This window comes from Chaetodon auriga, chromosome 7 (assembly GCF_051107435.1).
Source record: "Chaetodon auriga isolate fChaAug3 chromosome 7, fChaAug3.hap1, whole genome shotgun sequence".
Lineage (NCBI taxonomy): Eukaryota > Metazoa > Chordata > Actinopteri > Chaetodontiformes > Chaetodontidae > Chaetodon > Chaetodon auriga.
The window spans coordinates 10,524,499-10,542,868 of NC_135080.1; the positions used below are offsets into that span (position 1 = coordinate 10,524,499).

At 45.5% G+C, this 18,370-nt stretch overlaps 1 protein-coding gene across 1 annotated transcript; it reads left to right on the plus strand.

Annotated features, from left to right (window-relative positions):
- The first annotated feature begins 161 nt into the window (after positions 1–161).
- On the plus strand, positions 162–10,347 carry znf296 (zinc finger protein 296). The gene is made up of 3 exons (XM_076734330.1): positions 162–433; positions 2,837–3,181; positions 6,819–10,347. The coding sequence occupies exons 1-3, from the start codon at positions 382–384 to the stop codon at positions 8,594–8,596; spliced, it is 2,175 nt and encodes a 724-aa protein (XP_076590445.1). The 5' UTR covers positions 162–381; the 3' UTR covers positions 8,597–10,347.
- Positions 10,348–18,370: the final 8,023 nt, after the last annotated feature.

Genomic DNA, 18,370 nt, shown 5'->3' on the forward strand with positions numbered 1-18,370 from the left:
GTAAAAAAAAAAAAACACATTGAGAGTGGCACAAGAGCGTGTCTCCGGAGCGTGTTACCGGAGGAGGGCGGGGTCAGGGTCGAGGGAGCGGGGCGGGCGGTGCCTACAGTCGCCCATGCCCCCTTTTGCCCTCCGCTCGCAGCGGGGGAAGAAGCGTGAACTTGAACGCAGCCTTTACTGCTCAGTGCGAGTCCAGGCAGAGGCCAGCCAGTCTTATCAGTCTGTCCCCGCCGCCTGGGTTTCGGTCAACTTATCGGAGAAGGAGCAGCTGGACGGTCTGTGGTGTTTGGAGGTTGTCTTCGTTTTCTTTTTTTTTTTTTCTTTTTTTTTGGGGAGCTGTTTGGGACCCAGAAAGGTGCCAGACGCGGAACGCTCGTCGCGATGTCCAGGCGCAAACTTGGAAGCAGACCGCAGCACCTGAGTGCAATTCAAGGTAAGCCGGAGGGAGCAGCGGTGTGCGGACACGTTGAAAGTGCTGCGGACGGTTGAGATGTTGTTTTAGGTGAAACTAAAACAAATTCAGGTCACAGCTTTGTGTCATTGGAAGTCTGCGCGCATGCTTTGGATGCGCGCTGGCACCAAATGATGGATGATTATGTTCTTTTAATTATCTAGCATGTAAAAAAAAAAAAAATGCTGCAACACTTTCCGGGAGCATTTAAACTATCTTTGTACGCTCATCTCAGTTATGCCAATATGGATGTATTTTTAATCTCTTCTGTTGACTTCATAAGCAAATATTTGAATAAGGGATTATAATTTTCTTGTCATGTTTGTCCTGATGCGTACCATAGCTGCACTTGTGTTCATAGAGGAAGGACCGGTTTATTGGCACGCTGTCTTCAGGCTACAGGTCCGAACACGATGATTAATATTTCCAGGTTAAGCGATGATCAAGTTTCTCGGTCGGTCTCTGGGACAGTTTCCCTCCGCTGCCTCTGGGACGCACAAGATGCTGGGTCCACCCTGCTTCATGACCCATAATGATCTAGTTTTTAATATTTGTTTTGACAATTAAGTGTTAATTAAAAAAAAAAAAATAGATCCCATTCAGACTGTCCGTTTGATCCCATTCAGACTGTTCAAACATAAAGCTCACAAAGAAACGACATGTTTGAAAGGAACAAGAGGGAAACTTCAACACCGTTTGTGTTTTTTTTACTGTTCTCTACTGGAGACCAGTGGTGCGTGTCTGCTGTGACCACAGGCCCTGACTCAATCGTGTGTGAGTGTGTGTGTGTGTGTGTGTGTGTGTGTGTGTGTGTGTGTGTGTGACCGCGCCTTGCAAGTCTGCACAAACAGCGCAGCCCCGAAACAGGAAAGGTGACATTTTTCAGCAACAACTGGCGAGATCCGACTTCAGACTGTACTGTCTGTACCTGTCCTGTATGTTAGCCGGCCTAGCCCGGGCAGGTGGATCCAGTCGAGACATCAAGGTGTGCCAGTGACCGCGTTGAGCAATAGTCTACTGACCCCTCCTCCTCCTCCTCCTCCTCCTTAAAGAGCTCTACCTGGGAGACTTTTTTTTTTTTTTTTTTTTTTTTTTTTTCTTTAAGAGGTTTGGTTGAAGTTCAGTCCACTGCTTCGCTCCTCTTTACACCTTTCAGCTCTCTGTTAACCACGGAAGATTTGTCAGATTGTGAACGCTGACACAGATGAGCTGTCCTGTTCATACACCTAAACACAACAAACACACCATCTGCTCTTATCTCAAACACCTTCAGTCATTTTTTTTTCTCTGTTTTAGTGCAATCCACTTCCTGTTGAGAAACTCCCGTTGCCTGTGGCTGGTAGGGCAAGTTGTAACTGTGAGCACAAGGTGAAAGCCGTGGTCACAGTGTTGCTTTTTAAATTTTTTTTTTTTTTTTTTAGATCAATAATTTCACCTGTCAGCACATGGTGGTGGTCTCATTAACTGGGAGGGGGGTTGATGTTCCTGCTGAGGTGGACAGTTGGGCTCCCTCTCTGTCACCCAGCTGCAGTCTCAGTCAGAGCGAGCGGATCTGTTTTGGGTTGGTTAAAGGAAGTGGTCAGCATTGGCTGAGCTGATTGGCCTCATTGCTTTAGAGCCCACAACTGAAACTAGCACTTTCAATCAGCCCGCCTGTTTGTTGTTCCACTGAGGTCTAACAGTATTTGTGCCGCGCTGGGTTGTTAATTTGTACGATCACGGACAAAAACTCCCTAAGATGAAGTCATTTAAGACACTCTGGTCTTGATTTGTGTGTGTGTGTGTTTTGGAGACATGGCCACAGGTTTGTGTTAAAGTGAGATACTGTGAACCTTTTCATAGACAGTGTCAGCTGTCAAAGACAACTTACACCCCTCCACCACAGAGAGGCAAGGGTGAAAAATACAGTGAAATGGGATTGTCTCAATTTATCTGGTGATTATTTTCCCAATTACTTGTTTGGTCAATAAATTCAATTCAGAAAAGTGTGAAAATGTCCAAGGTGACGTCTTCATATGTCTTGAATTGTTTGACCAACTGCCCAAAGCCCAAAGACACTCAATTTACTGTCAAAGAGATGAAGAAAATGAGATGATTTCCACCGTTGAGGAGCTGCTGTTAGCTCACTTTAAAGATTAATTTTCTATCAGTCGACTAATTGATGAATCAGCTAATCATTGCAGCTTCGTGAATGTGTTCTTTTTTATTTCTGTTTTCGATACTAAGATGCTGCCGTGATCAAATCCCTGTGTAATGGACTGCACTTGTGTTCGTGTCCTAGCTGTCATGTTTTTCTCTGCATATCAGGTTTGTTCAATTTAAAACGTTCAGAGGAGGAAAAGTCACATCTGTTATTAACTGAACTTTCCTTGTAATGTTTCTCAGATGCCACTGACATGGCGGATGCCAGCAGTCCATCGGACAACCAGCCTCCTCCTCCACCTCCTCCTCCACAGGTCCAGGCTCCCGACGAGGGTCGTGACCTCCTGACCTGCGGCCAGTGCAGCCGCGCCTTCCCCCTCGCCCACATCCTGGCGTTCATCCAGCACAAACAGGGCGGCTGCCGCTCCCGACGCCAGGCCCCTGACGCCAACGCCACACCCCCCTCACCTGCCAACCGAGCACAGCAGCGAGTCGCCGGCGCCGAGCTGGGGCCGGGCTTCATCGAGCTAAGGAGAGGGGCTGCCAGGGGGGAGGAGCTCGGCGTGAAGGCGGAGCACAGCAAAGCAGGTGAGTGAGGAAGGAGACGCCTAAAAAGGAGGCAGGTTGCTAATTAGTGACTCTGTTTTTTGCTTTGTTTTATTGTTTTTTTTTTTCAACCGCTCTCCTCATCATTTAACAACTGTCCCCCCCCTCACCCACCTCACACGTCCAGCTCATTAGCTAGCCGTTGCCATTAGCAGACCTGCGTGAGTTAGTGACGCACTGGCTAATTGTGTGGAAAGGATAGGCGTCAGGAGCGTTCAGAGGGCGTTCGGAGGGTCCCCGAGGGCTCCACGCTGAGCAACTGTGCTCCAGAGCTCCTTCCCATCTCCCTGACTGTCAGTCTCTGAGGTGGAATGGCCAGGTAAACATGTTTCTCCCCCTCTGTCACTACGCCCTGGACAACAGAGACCGGAACCACGTCCTCTAGGACAGGAGCACGTTTCAGTGTTGCTGAGGCCAGTCTTTCGGAGAGGGCTGTGATGGTTGTAGTCATGCGCTGCAGTACGACACGGTCGCAGAGGAGTGGATGTGAGGCCGGCGGTGCAGCTCTCCTCGCTGTCATGACACTGTAATGGAGGACGTTGCATCATGTGCAGCTCCTCTGCCATCTCCCACTGTTCTGCCCTGCGCCGAGCCACCTGAGCTCCTGGGAATCTCCCTTTTCTTCATCTTGCTCATCTTGTTCTCCCCCTTCTTCCCCTTGTGTCCACATTTTCTGCATCTTAAACAGTCTGCATCATGCATTAGCACTGATTTTCCTAAAGGTCTTCTTCTTCACGCCTTTTCTGCCGCTGCTGTTTTTTGTTTGTGGTTGTTTTGAAAAGAAGAGCGCGGACACCCTGATGATCATGCCAAATAGAATACGTCACGGTGGGGGTCAATCAGCAATTCATGAATTCTCATTAAAATCCTTTTGAAGAATTTTCATTTCCAGTGCCTAACAGTGTGTTTGAGATGGAGCAGAACGTTTTCCTGCAAAGGTCAGATGTATTGGAAGGTCGTGCGAGTGGAAAAAAGGAGTAGCTGACTGCAGATGGACAGAGCGTCTTGCTACACACTCGCAGTAGGTGTGAGTGCCCCTTTGCATATTTTGAAACTCTCTCTGTCATGTACACACACGTTAGCAGTTCCTTCCTCTGTGTAACGCTCAGGGGACTGGTGCACGCTCCGTTTCCGTTTGTCCACAGCCTCTCTTGTTTTTCTGCTTCAGTCTGTTTTTCATCTCTCGCTCAGCCTCTTCACTCACCGCCACCAGTTTAGTAATTTGGTGCCCGCAGGATTATACAACAAACCAAACATGTGCGCGAGGTGAGGGGGAAAGAGCACGACGGCTTGTGAATAATGAAAAAGTGGATAAGTTTGGATTAAAGTTTTATTAGCAAGTGGAGGCTGTTTGGAGTTTGTAATTCACCAGCTTTTAGTGTTTTATCTCGTCGGATTTTATGGTTCGTGACATAAAGTTTGATGCACGTGAAAGTAGCACAGGACGGCTTTAATTGGACGCCGTGCAGCCTTGAGAGTAATAGGAAGTCCTGTTTCACTTGAGTGGCGTATCGTGGGAGGGAAACCGAAGCTTCTGAGATGACTGAGAGTGAAAGAGCAGTTATCCCACAACAGAAAGGCCCTCCATCTTTTTTCTGTGTTCTGGAGAGAAGCGGCGAGGACGGAGGAGAAAAGGGGGTAGAAAAGGGAGCGGGATGGATTACTGAAGAGCCGCGTGCATCTGTCTCATTCCTTTTTATTTATTCTCCTTGTTTGTTTTTTTTTCCTCATCTCCAACATCTCCCCCCTCTCCTCCTCATTTCTTCCCCCCCATCTTCAACACACTTTCGCTTTGCCCTCTTTCAATCCCCCCCCTCTCCTCCACCGCCGCCTCCTCCTCTCTTTTCTCCTCCCTCTGCCTCCCAAGGGAAAAGAGATTCTGCCTGCTGCTCGTTAGTGCTCCCAGCCAATCTGCATTTTTAATTAGTAGTTATTGCTTCTGCTTAATATTCAAGTGCTACCCCGGGCCAAATGGGAATCCTTACAAAAAAAAAAAAAAAAAAGCGAGGAGTGAGAGGGGAGAGAGGGAAGGAAAGAGAAACCGGCTGGGTATTGTGTTTCACTCCAGGACCCCGAGACAAAAGCCCCCCCCCCCCACCCCCTCACTGCCCCCCTCAGGGAAAGATTTGGAAGGTTTTGAGGGGGGAGAAGGGGTGAGGAGAGTCAGGGTTGGAGGATGGGTCTCAAGTACAAACCAAAGGGGGTGACATATTTTCGTGGCGTCTCTTGGCCCCCCGTACTACATTATAATCTTTTTATCTCATTTTCTTTTTATCTCCTGAGCCCTGACCTACCTATCTCTCTCTCTCTCTCTCTCTCTCTCTCTCTCTCTCTCTCTCTCTCTCTCTCTTGCTCTCTTCCTCTTTTTTTCTGCTCTCACTCTTCACCCTATTTTTAAAAGAAGTATCTCAACTTCTGCTGGGTTTCTCCTCAGGCTAGGTTAAAGGACATGAACACCACGGCTCCTCTCGTCTCCAGACAGAGGGAGGGCGGGAGAAGGGGAGAAAGAGAAAGAAACAGTTGCTCTCTTTTTCATCTTCACTCTCCTCCCCCCCTCCAGTAACATACAGAAGGATTTGACTTGAGGAAACATGAAAGAGGCTTATACCAGAGTCTGCTTTGAACCTCTCCAAAAAAGAAGAAAAAAAAAGAACTGTTTTCCCCCTCAATTTGGGGATCTTCTCTCCAATTTTGATTTATGCAGAAAGGCCTCATTTGTCAAGCAGGCTGAGTCAGTGCCTGATTTGCATAAAGCGTTCGTTTTCTACGTTCTGCTAATTAGCAATTTGCAGCTTAATTGGAGAGCGGCTCTCAGTTAGGAGACAAAGCTATCCACATATGAAAATATCTCCAGATGTACTTTGCGACACGGCTCGCCTCTCTGTCAGCCTTTCAGCTCCGTTTCTCCATTCTGCTCTGGGTCATTCTCCCCCTCGCAGCTTTTCCTCGTTTTGCTCTTCGTCACCTGACTCTTCTCCTCACCTTACATTCATTTGAGTCTGCATCGGTCTTTCTGTGCCACTCCTCTGGTAGATTTGGCTTTTATCATGTTGATACTCATGTTCCTGAGCAGCCTTTGGAACGTTAAAGGTGATATAATCGATATTTTTATGCTAGCAGGGGATCACATGACTGCTTGTATGTGAAAGAGGTCGCTTGTAGTGATGAAACCATAGATAACTATCACTCAACTCTCCAGTTCCTCTGAGCTCTATGGAGGTCTTTTAACTGTTCTTCTTTTGATTTTCGACTGCAACTTTGCTCTCACCTCTGCCACTGCAGTGTTTTCGGCCTCAGCAGGCAGCTGTTTTCATCAAAGACCCAAGACAAAGCAGCACACAGTTAGCATCTGTAGCAGGTGAACATAGTGGAGCATTTAGCAGCAGTAGTTGAAGACCAAAGATCAGAACTAAAAGGAGAGTGAATACTGGACTTAGCATCATCACATGGACACAAACTCAAAATACAAATCTTGCCTCATATCTGTGTGAAGTTCACCACATCGGCCTTTAAAATGTCAGATGTCGTGTTTACCGCTTGTAACCCAAAAACATCACCTTATTTGTTCAGTCCTAGCAGAAGTCAAGACATTTCAATTTTGCACATCTTTGTTTTCCAGTGCCCGGGGAGCCCTCCTATTTCGCCTGCCAGCAGTGTGAAGGCGTCTTTCAATCTGCATGGGCGCTCTTACAGCACGCTCAGCACACACACTCCTTCAGCATCTACCAAGAGGACGAGGAGGATGACATAAGAGGTGGAGGAGGAGGAAGGCTTAAAGAGCACAAGCCTGCTGCGGCCACTCTGGACCCTCGTCACCTGAGCCAAGCTCTTGCGTCAGCCTTTCAGCCGTCGGCTCTGCGCCTCAGTCGCTCCCGTCAGACACACACCGCCGCCACCTCCAATAACCTGCAGGCTCTGAACTTTTCAGTGCGGCTCAGGGAGCTGGCCGAGGGGAATAATAATACCACCACCGGCAGCTCCCCCGGAGGCCTGATGCTGTCTCCGTCCTCTTCTCCACCAGCAGCCTCACCCTTTCCTCAGACTAATGCCCTGCAGGCTGACTTCCACTGTGAGCCGTGTGACCAGAGCTTCCAGTCCCTGCGCGCTCTGTCCGCCCACCGCCGGACGCACACCTGCGAGAGGCCCTACCACTGTGGAGTGTGCGGGGAGGCTTTTGCCCAGAGCGGCCAGCTGGCCCGTCACATAAGGAGCCATCACAGGGTGACTGGAGGTGGAGGAAGTGGATATGAGTTGGTGGAGATGGTCATGATGGAGGAGGATGCAGGGAGGCAGGGGATGAGAGGGGGGTTTCAAATGCAGCCCGGTGGAATCATGGGAAAGGGAATGGTCAGTGCAGACATGAGAGCCCAGGGTCCCTCCGAGCTAGACCTGACCCTGTCCAAACACCCCTCCATAGCGTCAGGCCTGATGCTGCTGACCCCACAGGGTAGACCGTCAGACAGGGAGCTGCTGAGGCTGTACCAGCGCCAGAGAGAGGGAGGAGAGGGAGGGGAGGAGGAGGCAGAGGGGCAGGGGGAGCCTCAGCACAACTCACCCTGCGCCAGCCCCTCTGAAGGCTCGCTAGAGAGCGGAGAGACAGGAGGCAGCGGCGAGAGCGGCATCGCCAGTGGCAACTGTACGCCCAAACGACCAGAGATGGGCGACAGAGCGCGAGGAGTTGGAGAGTGGGAGAGTGAAAGAGGAGAGATCATGGAGAGGGAGAAAGAGTGGAGCTCAGCCAAGGTCAGCGAGGTGGTGCAGGAATGGCAGAGGGAGAACGAGCGGAGGACTGTGGCTGGAGGTGTCAGCAGCGGAGGAAATGGCAGCAGTGCTACGGCCGGTTCATCTGGTAAGAAGAAGAAAGACGAAGCCTGCGAGTACTGTGGTAAACAGTTCAGAAACAGCAGCAACCTGACTGTGCACCGCCGCAGCCACACAGGTGAGAGACCCTACCGCTGCGGCCTCTGCAACTATGCCTGCGCTCAGAGTTCAAAGTTAACACGCCACATGAAAACTCACGGTGCCCAGGGAGCGAAGGCTTCCTTTCTGTGCCAGCTGTGCGCGGTGCCCTTCACCGTCTACGCCACTCTGGAGAAGCACCTGAAGAAAGTTCACGGCCTGAGCCACGCCAGCGTCGGCGCGTACGCCCAGGCCAGCGCTGCAGACACTCTGGCCGCTATAAAAGCTGAAGAAGCAGTGATGGTGAAAATGGAGGAGGACGAAGCCAGTTTGGATCAGATGGAGATGGAGAGCAAATCACGGAGCGATGAGGTGAAAAGCATGGAGGCGGAGGAGGGGCAAAGCCAAGCGGAGTACGGGGAGAACATTGGGAGTCCAGCCATAGTGCCACCTGCAAGCAGTGCAGAAGTGGGCTTAGCTTTGACTTCTGCACCGTGAGAGCTGTTCTCATTCACTAATTGACATTAAATGGCACTGTATAGGATTTAACTCGCCCATTCAAGTAAAAAGAACTCGTCCCATCATTGAACTGACTGTCAAGCTCAACTGGAATCTTGTTTAAAGACGAAGCTGAAGAAAGCAGCAGGCAGCCCCGTCCTCTCTGCCAGCATGGAGGCACCCAGCAGCCATCAGCCACGTTCTTCACAATTGTATGCAAAGCTGCTGGGTGAAACTAAGTGCCTACAGTTCTTTAGACCACAGAGCAAAACAAGGCCATGACATTCAGCAGGGAGATTACCAGAGTTCTTGAACAGGAAGTGAACCGCCACAGTCCACACCAACACAGGAAACTGATCACCATGTTGCAGTGCAGGATGCAAAACACGAGTGATTTATCTCTCTGGTGACCCACCGGACAGGTGGAGACAGATACTAACTGTCAGATAATATAGAGAAGGGATTATATTGAGTGAAAAAAGCCTAGCAGTAGAATGATGTTAATATATTTTCAGCATCAGCGGATGGAGAGAGGTCATATTGTGCTACTTAGCTGTTGCTGGTTTTCTTTCTTCTCTTTTCTTCTTTTTTTTTTTTGAGAAGACCTTTTAAAGACTTAAGATGTTTGAACAGACACTGGGGTGAAACGAATCCAAACACTGTCTGCCTGCAGTTTCTCAGACTTTTAAAGGCGCTTGGTTGTCACAACACTTGTCACTTAACGTAATGTTTACAGGGTTCACAGGGCCTGGCAAGGTTGTGCTCCTGACTTTGTGACAGTATGTATGTATGGATTTCTTTTTTCTAATTTTATAAATGTGAATAAGGAGGCTTTAAAGTCTCATTTACTGACATTTTTTTCCATGATTAGGTTCTATGCATTAAAAAACTGCTATTTTACTTACATGTGAAACGGGTGTGTATCATTTTTCTCTATTTGTATCTTGTTGTGATGGCAATTTCTCTCTTTCACTGTTTACATTTGTAAAGTGCCGGACTGCTTGAAGCTCATGCATGTTTTTGCAGCCATTTGAAACTGTTCTTTTTGTTTGTTTTGTTGTCTGTGTTTGAATATTCCTTATTTATGGATGCTGCATGTTGGTGGTTGTGTAACTGGAAAAAAAAAAAACCTGTTCCACTGCTGAACTACAGGGTTGAGAGGTGCGGGAGAGGCCGGTTGATTGGTGGAGTTTTGGAAGCGAGCACTTGAGCGCGTGAGCTGTGAATGCTTTCGTGTGTACATATTGGGAAAACATCCTCCGGTGATACTTCTACTTGAACCCTCTGTCCTGTGATCTTGTGTCCACCGGCCGGTCGTAATCACCGTGCCGTGCATCTGACTGGCCATCATCGTTTCAGCCATGAGGATTTAAGTTCGGAAAGACGCGTTAAATGAAGATCTGTTCGTTTAACAAGTATAACAGGACAGATTTGTCAAGCCGAGTGCTGCCAGCTTTGTCGTGACTACTGTGACGATGTTACCATGTCTGATTTCTACTTGCATTCATGTCAGGGAAGACAAATTCTTATGTGTGTTGTGTAATGAATGATTGTGAATGAGTGCAGTGTAACTGTTCAGGGATAATATTGTGTACATAGATTGACATTCTTGCTGTTGCTCTACTTACTATTGTTATTATTATTAATATTACCTGCCTCCACTTTTGCTAGCATCGTCTCTTTACGCTGAACACTGGCTATTGTGAAGCTATACTGCTCTTCTTTGTAAACTCAACACCATTTTGTAATTGAGGAGCCTCAATAAAGAATTGAGGTGAAATATTTTGTATCATGGAGTCTTTTTTCCCCCTCCCACATGTCTTTTTCTGCTTGTGGTTGCTTTTCTATATTCTTATTCTGGTACCCACAACAAAGCTTTTGAAACTATTTTAAGTATCTTTTCTCACCAGGATGTTGTCTTAGTCAGTGTGGGTCGCTTCTCTGAGGACCACAGTCAGTGCTGAGTTATTAATTTTTAATGTGAGTGTTTGGATTAGGGACCCTCACTCCTTGTTTACATCCTTGTGATGTTACTGGCTTTGTCTAGAAACTGTAATGTAATTCCAGCAGGGTGCATGTGAATGTGTGCACTATATATGTGTGTATGCAGATATATTTGAATTGGTGTCAGTCATCCTGCAGGTTTTGAGATGAGCACAGCGAGCTGTGATGGGACACTGGCGACAGGGGTTTCTCAGGATGCAAAATGTGAGGGGGGTGGGGGGGGGCAGTTTGGTTATTGTTTGTGGGCATGTTAGGAGGCAGAGTGGGGTGGGTTGGGAGTGTCAAGGGGTTGGGATAATTGCTGACTCCATTTTAAGGGCATAAAAACCTCTGCACCAGCATCTCTGGCCTTAACCCCACCCCCAATGAAAATGATGTTCTATGATCCCTCTAGCTCATTAACAGCAGGTCTTTTAATGAGCTTTCAACAGGGCGGGGGCTGGGTAGATGAAGGGTGGGGGGGGGTTATTGCACCAGATGCACACACGCCCACTCCCACCAATTACCATTGTGCTATAGAGAATAAGGAAGAAGTGAAGACAGAAGCCCCTCGGACGCAGATGAGTCAGTTTGTCCGTTTCCCTCCACAGAGACAGAAAAAAAAAACAGGGAGGGAGGACAGTACAGGTGACAAGCAATGTCCTCTGTCTCTCCCTCTGGTAAACTCTGCCCTCCCTGTCTGTTGGGCGCCACGGCGAGCGCCATTTGGTGCTCGTATGGACCCAATTATGTAAGGTAAGGTGATACACAGCAGAACACAGTGCAGTAGCCCTTACAGCAAGTGGATATCTTTTCCACGTCCCCGAGTGCCCTTTGTCTTCCCCAAGTCCACACCTCCCTGAGCTGCTGTCAAACCCTGCACAGACCGGTGTCGGCACCCGAGCCAACCAATCACAACAAGCAGAGTTTATAACGTCTGCAAACAGGACAGTCTGTATGTGTGTTGGAGAGTGTGTGTTGTCTGACCAGTGACTGCCCCTGGGCGGTAATAATGTGGACTTTGAGATCTCATAGTTGTTCCTCAGCTCCACAGAGAAACCTTTTGTTGGTCTGGAAGTTGGGAGAGGTCGCTGCAGGACAGAAACACAAGCACACAACCAACAGAGGATTTTAATACGGTAAACAGACTTTGACAGCTTTTGCTGAACACCCTTTACCTCCACAACAAGAAGATAAAGTGATGTGAGGAGAAGCACCTGGCATTTTGGTCACTTGTACTTTCATCTTGTAAAAGGTTTCATTACTGTTAAGAGATTGTTTTCTGAATTTATTGGGCTGAACGCAGTTATCTGTTTGTGCATATCCTCAGGGCCGTAACCAGGATGTTTGAGATACTGGAAAGTTTTTTGGCATTCATATTTATAATCACTTAGCAAAATGTGGTCCATGAATTTTGTTTCCCAATATGAAGCCTGAGATGTGCTTCAAAGCCACCTTAACACACAAGGAATGAAACTGAAATGCTGAACATGAAATAAAATATCCTTCAATAAAGACAGGCTAGACAAGTTAGCTCCCTCCAGGTTAATAAAACCTCCAAATTTACACACAAATGACTGAGCAGTGTTATCAATGGTATCGGCAGCCAGCAACATTATTATACCATAAATATCATTAGGTTATTAAGTTATTGAGAGAGAAGTATTGTGATTTTTGTCTGCCAGTTTTGTTTTCTCCAGCATCTGAGGAACTCCTTTCTGGTGGAGAATCAGGGCTGATCTGTCCCACCCACTGCCTCCGTCAAAATATTGTATCAAACAAGACCAAAACAGATGACTCACCTGCGTCACTTTGAAACCTAAAAATTAAGTGCTGAGTGAGCTTTCGGCCAGCTCAACCTCATGGGCTGACTTCATACACATGAAGTGCAGTTTTCTGGCAAGTTGTGGCACAATCGCTAATACAGATTAAATTTAAAGGGACAGTTCACCCCAAAATCAAAAATACACTTTTTTCCTCATACCTGTAGTGCTATTTGTCCAAACTGGACGGCATTCAGTTTGTGTTGCTCAAAGAAGCAAAAAAAAAAAAAAAAAAACATTAGAAAAATTCAGCTGCAATGTCAGTTTTCATAAATCAAGACCCGATAACTCGAGATAGTCTACAGACCTTGTTGTGAACAAGAACTTCTTCTTTCAACTGAATTACAGACCGAGTGCCATCTAGTTTCATTATAATAGAGAGAAGGCAGACGTCCCTACAGCCGATATCTCCAGAAGTCTGCAACTCACACCAAAACAGTCCAGATGGATAAATAGCACAACATGTAAGAGGAAAAAAAAATGCATTTCTGATTTTAAAGCGAACTACCCCTTTAAGATGATTAACTATGAATATGCTCACAACAAAGGGAATGTATTAGCTACTGTGTTTGCTTTCCTATGGGGAAGGCCTGTGGCCATGAGAGGCTCTCAGTTATGTATGAGAGGAGTGCTTTATCATGGAAAAAGCCAATTAACTGGGAGTTTTTAATTACATTTCTCATGGTAAAGTGTGTGAAGCCTCCAATCATCTCTGCAGTCCCAGTCCTGTTGTCCTCACCCTCCCCAGAATAGCTGAGGATTAAATCATCAGCAGGGCAGACTGAGATGGGGATAACAAGAAAGAGAAAGATGCATTCGGGAGTGATCAGACAAACCACAGGACTCCCTCTCTGCTCTTTATCCTCGCACGGTTCCCACAATCCCCACCTTCTCTCGCCCGGCCCTCCTCCCACAATGACCGCAGAGTGAAACCTGAACCCTGGAATTACACCCGCTTCACCTCTCCCCCCGTCAGCCTCCCCTCACCCCCCTAACCTCGAACAGTGAGAGTGAAAGAGGACGGGGTGAGAAGGAGCACCAGCCCAGGCAGCCATCCGTCAGTCCAGTGCCTCTGTTTTTGCCATTCAACACCTTCAGATAATGAGAGGAGGGAAAGACAAGGAGGGCTCATTCTTATGGGGGGTTATATAATGTCACTGATCACTGAGGACGAGCTCTGTGGGAGGAGTGTCAGTTCAGTTTGGTTTGAGTAGGAGGAAGTGCTGATGAGACTGGAGACAGGTTGATTTAAAAACAAAAGGGAGGAAGTTTACTGATTTCTCTTTTTTTTTTCTCAGCATGATAACAGACTGTGTTGGATCAAACAGGCAGGCAAATTGTTGCTGAATAATGATGGTGAAAATAAATTTCAAAAGTGATCTAAATAGGGCTCTTCCCTGAGTGAAGGCCATGGGCTCATTCTCATTCCAGTATTTACACAAAGACAACATTGCAGGCATTCAGTCGATGTTAACCAGACAAATGACTTTCTTATGAATTTTAGCCACAAAGGCTGAAAAGAAAGGATTCAGAAAAAATCTAAAAAGGCATCTAAACAAAACAACTGTCATGAGAAAACGGTTAGAGATGCATCACTGTGATATTTTCAGCTTTAAAAATAAAATAATATAAAAATAAAATGTGTTTGTATTCCACCTTTCATACGAAAAATGCAGCTCGAAGTGCTTTACAACAAAGAAATCACAAAAAAGACAGAATGAACATAAAACAGGGGCAGAACATGAATGGAAATTAAAATGGAGAATAAATCCCACTTCATAATGATATAAAAAACGGATTAAAGTAAAGACAATGCATAAGATAAGATGGAAAATAAAACCTCTGAATTACAAAACAAGGGATGTAACAAGGAAGAGGACCTTAAATCAGTTCTAAGTGTTACAGGAAGCCGGTGCAGAGCAGCTAAAACTGGACCCATGTGCTTTCTCTTCTTGAATGTGGTTAGTAGCCGAGCTGCAGAGTTTTGAATGAGCTGAAATCTCCCTGTGTTTTTTTTTTTTTTTTTTTTTTCTCGAGGTCAGTAAATAGTGCGTTACAGTACTTCAGTGTGGGTACCAGGCAAGGCATGAATCTGTCTTTCAGCATCTTTTGGATTGATGATAATGCCAGATCTTGTAGGAAGACCTTTATTATAGTATGTGTTATTGTTATATGATATATGGAGTTTCAGTGCTGTCAGTTCCTGCTCTGGAACGCTGTGCTGCTGTTATGTGATATAACGTCTCAATGATAGTTGAGTGAATCCAGCCATTCATAAATCAGTGCCTCTATCTGATTGGCTAAAATATCCACAATATTGTATTTTTTCCAGATCAGACACCATGTCACCCAATTTAGATGAAATATTACATGCAAGCACCAATAGTGATACCCAATATGTCTCTACATCACAAATACTCATGTACTTATGATTCAATGTAATACAGACTGATATGATAAAATACAATGCATTAGATATGATATGATACGATATCATAAAGTATAATATGATACGTTAGATATGATATGATACATTAGATTATATATGATACAATATTTTAGCTTTGATTCAACAAAATGTGATTAGATATGATATGACACAATATGACGCAGTACAATACATTAGAAATTATATGATCCCATACGATAAATATGATATGAGAACTGACACAATACGATACGATACATTAGATGTGATACAGTACTATAAGGCACTGTAAAAAAAACAATATGAAACAATGCGATGTAATAAGATACAAAACAACATGGTGCAGCATCATGACATGACAACACTCGACCTGACATGATTATTCAGAATGGATCATGACTCCATTTTCAGTTCTTGGGAAAACTGTCTTCGCATGTTCTTCCATTTTGTCCATTTTGTTTTTTTATTGTCAGGATCATTAAAACTAAATTTAGGTTGGTGTTATTAAGATCTGAGCATCAACGTGCACACGAGGACTGAGAACAGTTGTGACTGATGAGTGGGTGGGATGACCAAACATCCAGCTGAGCCGTGTGGAGCCGTCGTGGACTCAGTGAAATGTGATGTCCACTTGAACCACAGTGACATTTAGATTTTGCGTGTTGTGGATGGTGCTGCTTGTGCACTCTGCAGAATAATGGTGTACCGTAACGTCTTAGCACAGCTCTGTTTTGGTGTCTGATCTGGGCTTCTGAAATGGATTCTTGACCTGAATATTGGCAAAAGGTGACTTATGACGTAATATCCTGTTTACTGGCAAACGTCTCTTCACACCTACACTGGACTGTTCGCGTATAGAGCTTCAATGACGAACTGAAACGCAACCAATTCACAACCTAAAGAAGATGGAAGACGTGAGAATCAAACAGCTGCCCACTCAAACACTCGCTGACTAACTGCTCCTCACATCTATTATTGTCTTTCACACACACACACACACACACACACACACACACACACACACATTTACTCTAATCTTGCTGCACCTGGTGATCCTCCTGGTGAACCTGACACACACGCAGTTATTCAGTTGCTCAGGTAATTACATGCACACACAAACACATATTGAGGTCAGTCAGTTTCATTTCTCATCCAGTCTAGAAATGTCCAGAAAGGCCAGAAAAACTAGATTTAAAAACACACCCCTCCTTGCCCACCCACCCCCTCTGCACACACACGGGGACACACACACGGACACACACACACACACACACACACACACACACACGCAGTGCTGGGGTCAGAGGTGCTGGCCGGATAGCATGCATAGTAAGGTTAGGAGGTAGAGTTCAGTCCTGTGACAGGTGAAAATGCTTTCATGTGTTCCCTGCAGGCCTGAGGGCAGGTGAGCTGCAGCCTCCAACCGCCATGACCAGAATCTTCACATGCAACAAATGTCCGCTGTCAACCTGCTGATAACTCTTCATGTTTCACATGCTTTGTCTCGTTGCCTTTTCATTTCCTTTGCACGCTGCGTTGGATCAGTATGAATGATCCTTCATTAGTTACTTAGATGTGAGTATGCTTGTCCCCATCTATACAAACACAACGTGTGCACAGCTGTAAACATACATGCAAACAGCTGGGTGGGTGTAACCCGCAAACAACAATGAACTTTTATACAGGAAAAGATTTCAATAGATAACTTACGAATATCACATTGAACAACATTTAGCTAACATATTGGTCTTGAGTCAAGTAATCATCATCAGCAGCAGTAAAATGTACTTAAAGTATAAAAAGTCCTCATTATGGAGCAGATTGTGCCCTGTCAGAGTTATATTATGATGTATTTTATCATCAGATTTAGATGTAAGCAGTATTTGGTTCAGTGGGAGCTTTTTCTAACTAGATTAATGTTAATGTTGTGTGGCTTAATCTATAACAATATATCATATTCTATAGAGGATTAATAAAAATGTGCTGCTGTAAAATGAAGGGGGAAAATGACAATAATCTCAGTATTGAGGGCTATATCAGGATCGCTTTTAAGAATATTATATATGATATTATGGGAACTAAAAACAAAGGTTTCAAAAAAACTGAAAGAAAACAGTGATTTTTCACTGCCATGCTTTTGAAAACCAGCAGCGAGTAATCGTATATTTTTCAACACTGACTTAGTTTGAAAATAAGTTAAACCATAAGTTACAGAGAAAAGCTTATATCTGTCTCAGTACCAACAAGACTTATGTGGAGATTAAGTTGACAAATTCAGGAATTAGGAACAAGTTCAATATTTAAGAGGTTTATTTATAGCACCGGTCAGGAGCAGGAAGTCACAAGAAAGTACTTCATAAGAAGAGTAAAATTATTTACTATTTTATGTATATTCTAGTGATTTCTGCTCAGTGTTGCTGGGAGCTGATTAAGTTCCCTCTGTCCATCTCCAGACCTGTTCAGTCTGGTGTGCTCTGTTTGAGTGATGCAGCAGAAAACGAGCCAGGACAAAGCAGGTTAACCAGCAGGGAGAGTGAGAGGGGCCCAGGGGCTGCTGGTGCCGGGGTCGTGGGATCAGAGCAGGTCAGGGAGGTGTGGGAGTGTCTGCCCGGCCCTCTGACCTTTGTCACTGAGGCTTCCTATAATCCTGTCCTCAAAGACCATACGGACATAATGGAGAGACCATGAATGGAGTTAAATGGTGACCATTAGGCGGATCTGTGTCGCTTTTCTTCTTGTTTGTTTAGTCCCGGTCAGTCTCACGTTTTCTGTGTAATCAAGCGTGTGATGGAGGGACGGCTGGAGATGCCTGAAGAGGCCTGGAGTGAGCGCGGCAGGAAAACTGTCTGTTAGAGATGGATATCCACCTAAATGTAATGAATGACACGACACAAGAGGACAGAGAGGAGAGGACGGTAATTGGATGTCCACTTCAGATTATTTGAGTCCTGATCAGAGCTCACAAGGCCTGGTCCACACAGGAGGGGGCCAAAGCACCCTCTGTTTAGTCAATATGGGTGTCATAGCACAACAAGAAGAAATAATGTTTCTCCATATGGGTCTTTTTAAAGAAAACTCTTGCTTTTTTATTATTATTTTTCTTTACATTATCATACTTATTTAAGATATTAAAAATCAGGCCGGCCGCCACTTTTAAATAAAGTGTTTACAAATTTTACCAAATGGCTTCATAAATGGTTTTTCATAATGCTTTCTAGATCAGATATGAGCCCTTAACTAGAACAACTTTTGGGTTGCCAGGTTGAAAATCTTTCTGGTTTTGAGGTAATAATAAAGTAACAAGAGTCCCCAAGAGTGATTTATTAACAGAAACAAACCCTTAAATGACAACTTCTATAACCTTTGCCAAATGGTACCAAAATCCCTGTTAAACGTGTGCAACATGCTGCCTGAAGCCAAAATGAAAGAGAACCACATATTTGGAAACTCAGCTATAGAGCAGAATCAGTGCCAGTATCAGTGTCATATTTCTGCTGTGCAGCATCATCTCATACACTCTTCCTCATTTTGTGTTTGGCG

Excerpts from the sequence above, each read along its gene's own strand:
- znf296 (XM_076734330.1), top strand. The coding sequence starts at position 382 with ATGTCCAGGCGCAAACTTGGAAGCAGACCGCAGCACCTGAGTGCAATT. Across the intron at positions 434-2,836 it reads GCACCTGAGTGCAATTCAAG|ATGCCACTGACATGGCGGAT; the intron begins GTAAGCCGGAGG and ends AATGTTTCTCAG. Across the intron at positions 3,182-6,818 it reads GGCGGAGCACAGCAAAGCAG|TGCCCGGGGAGCCCTCCTAT; the intron begins GTGAGTGAGGAA and ends TTTGTTTTCCAG.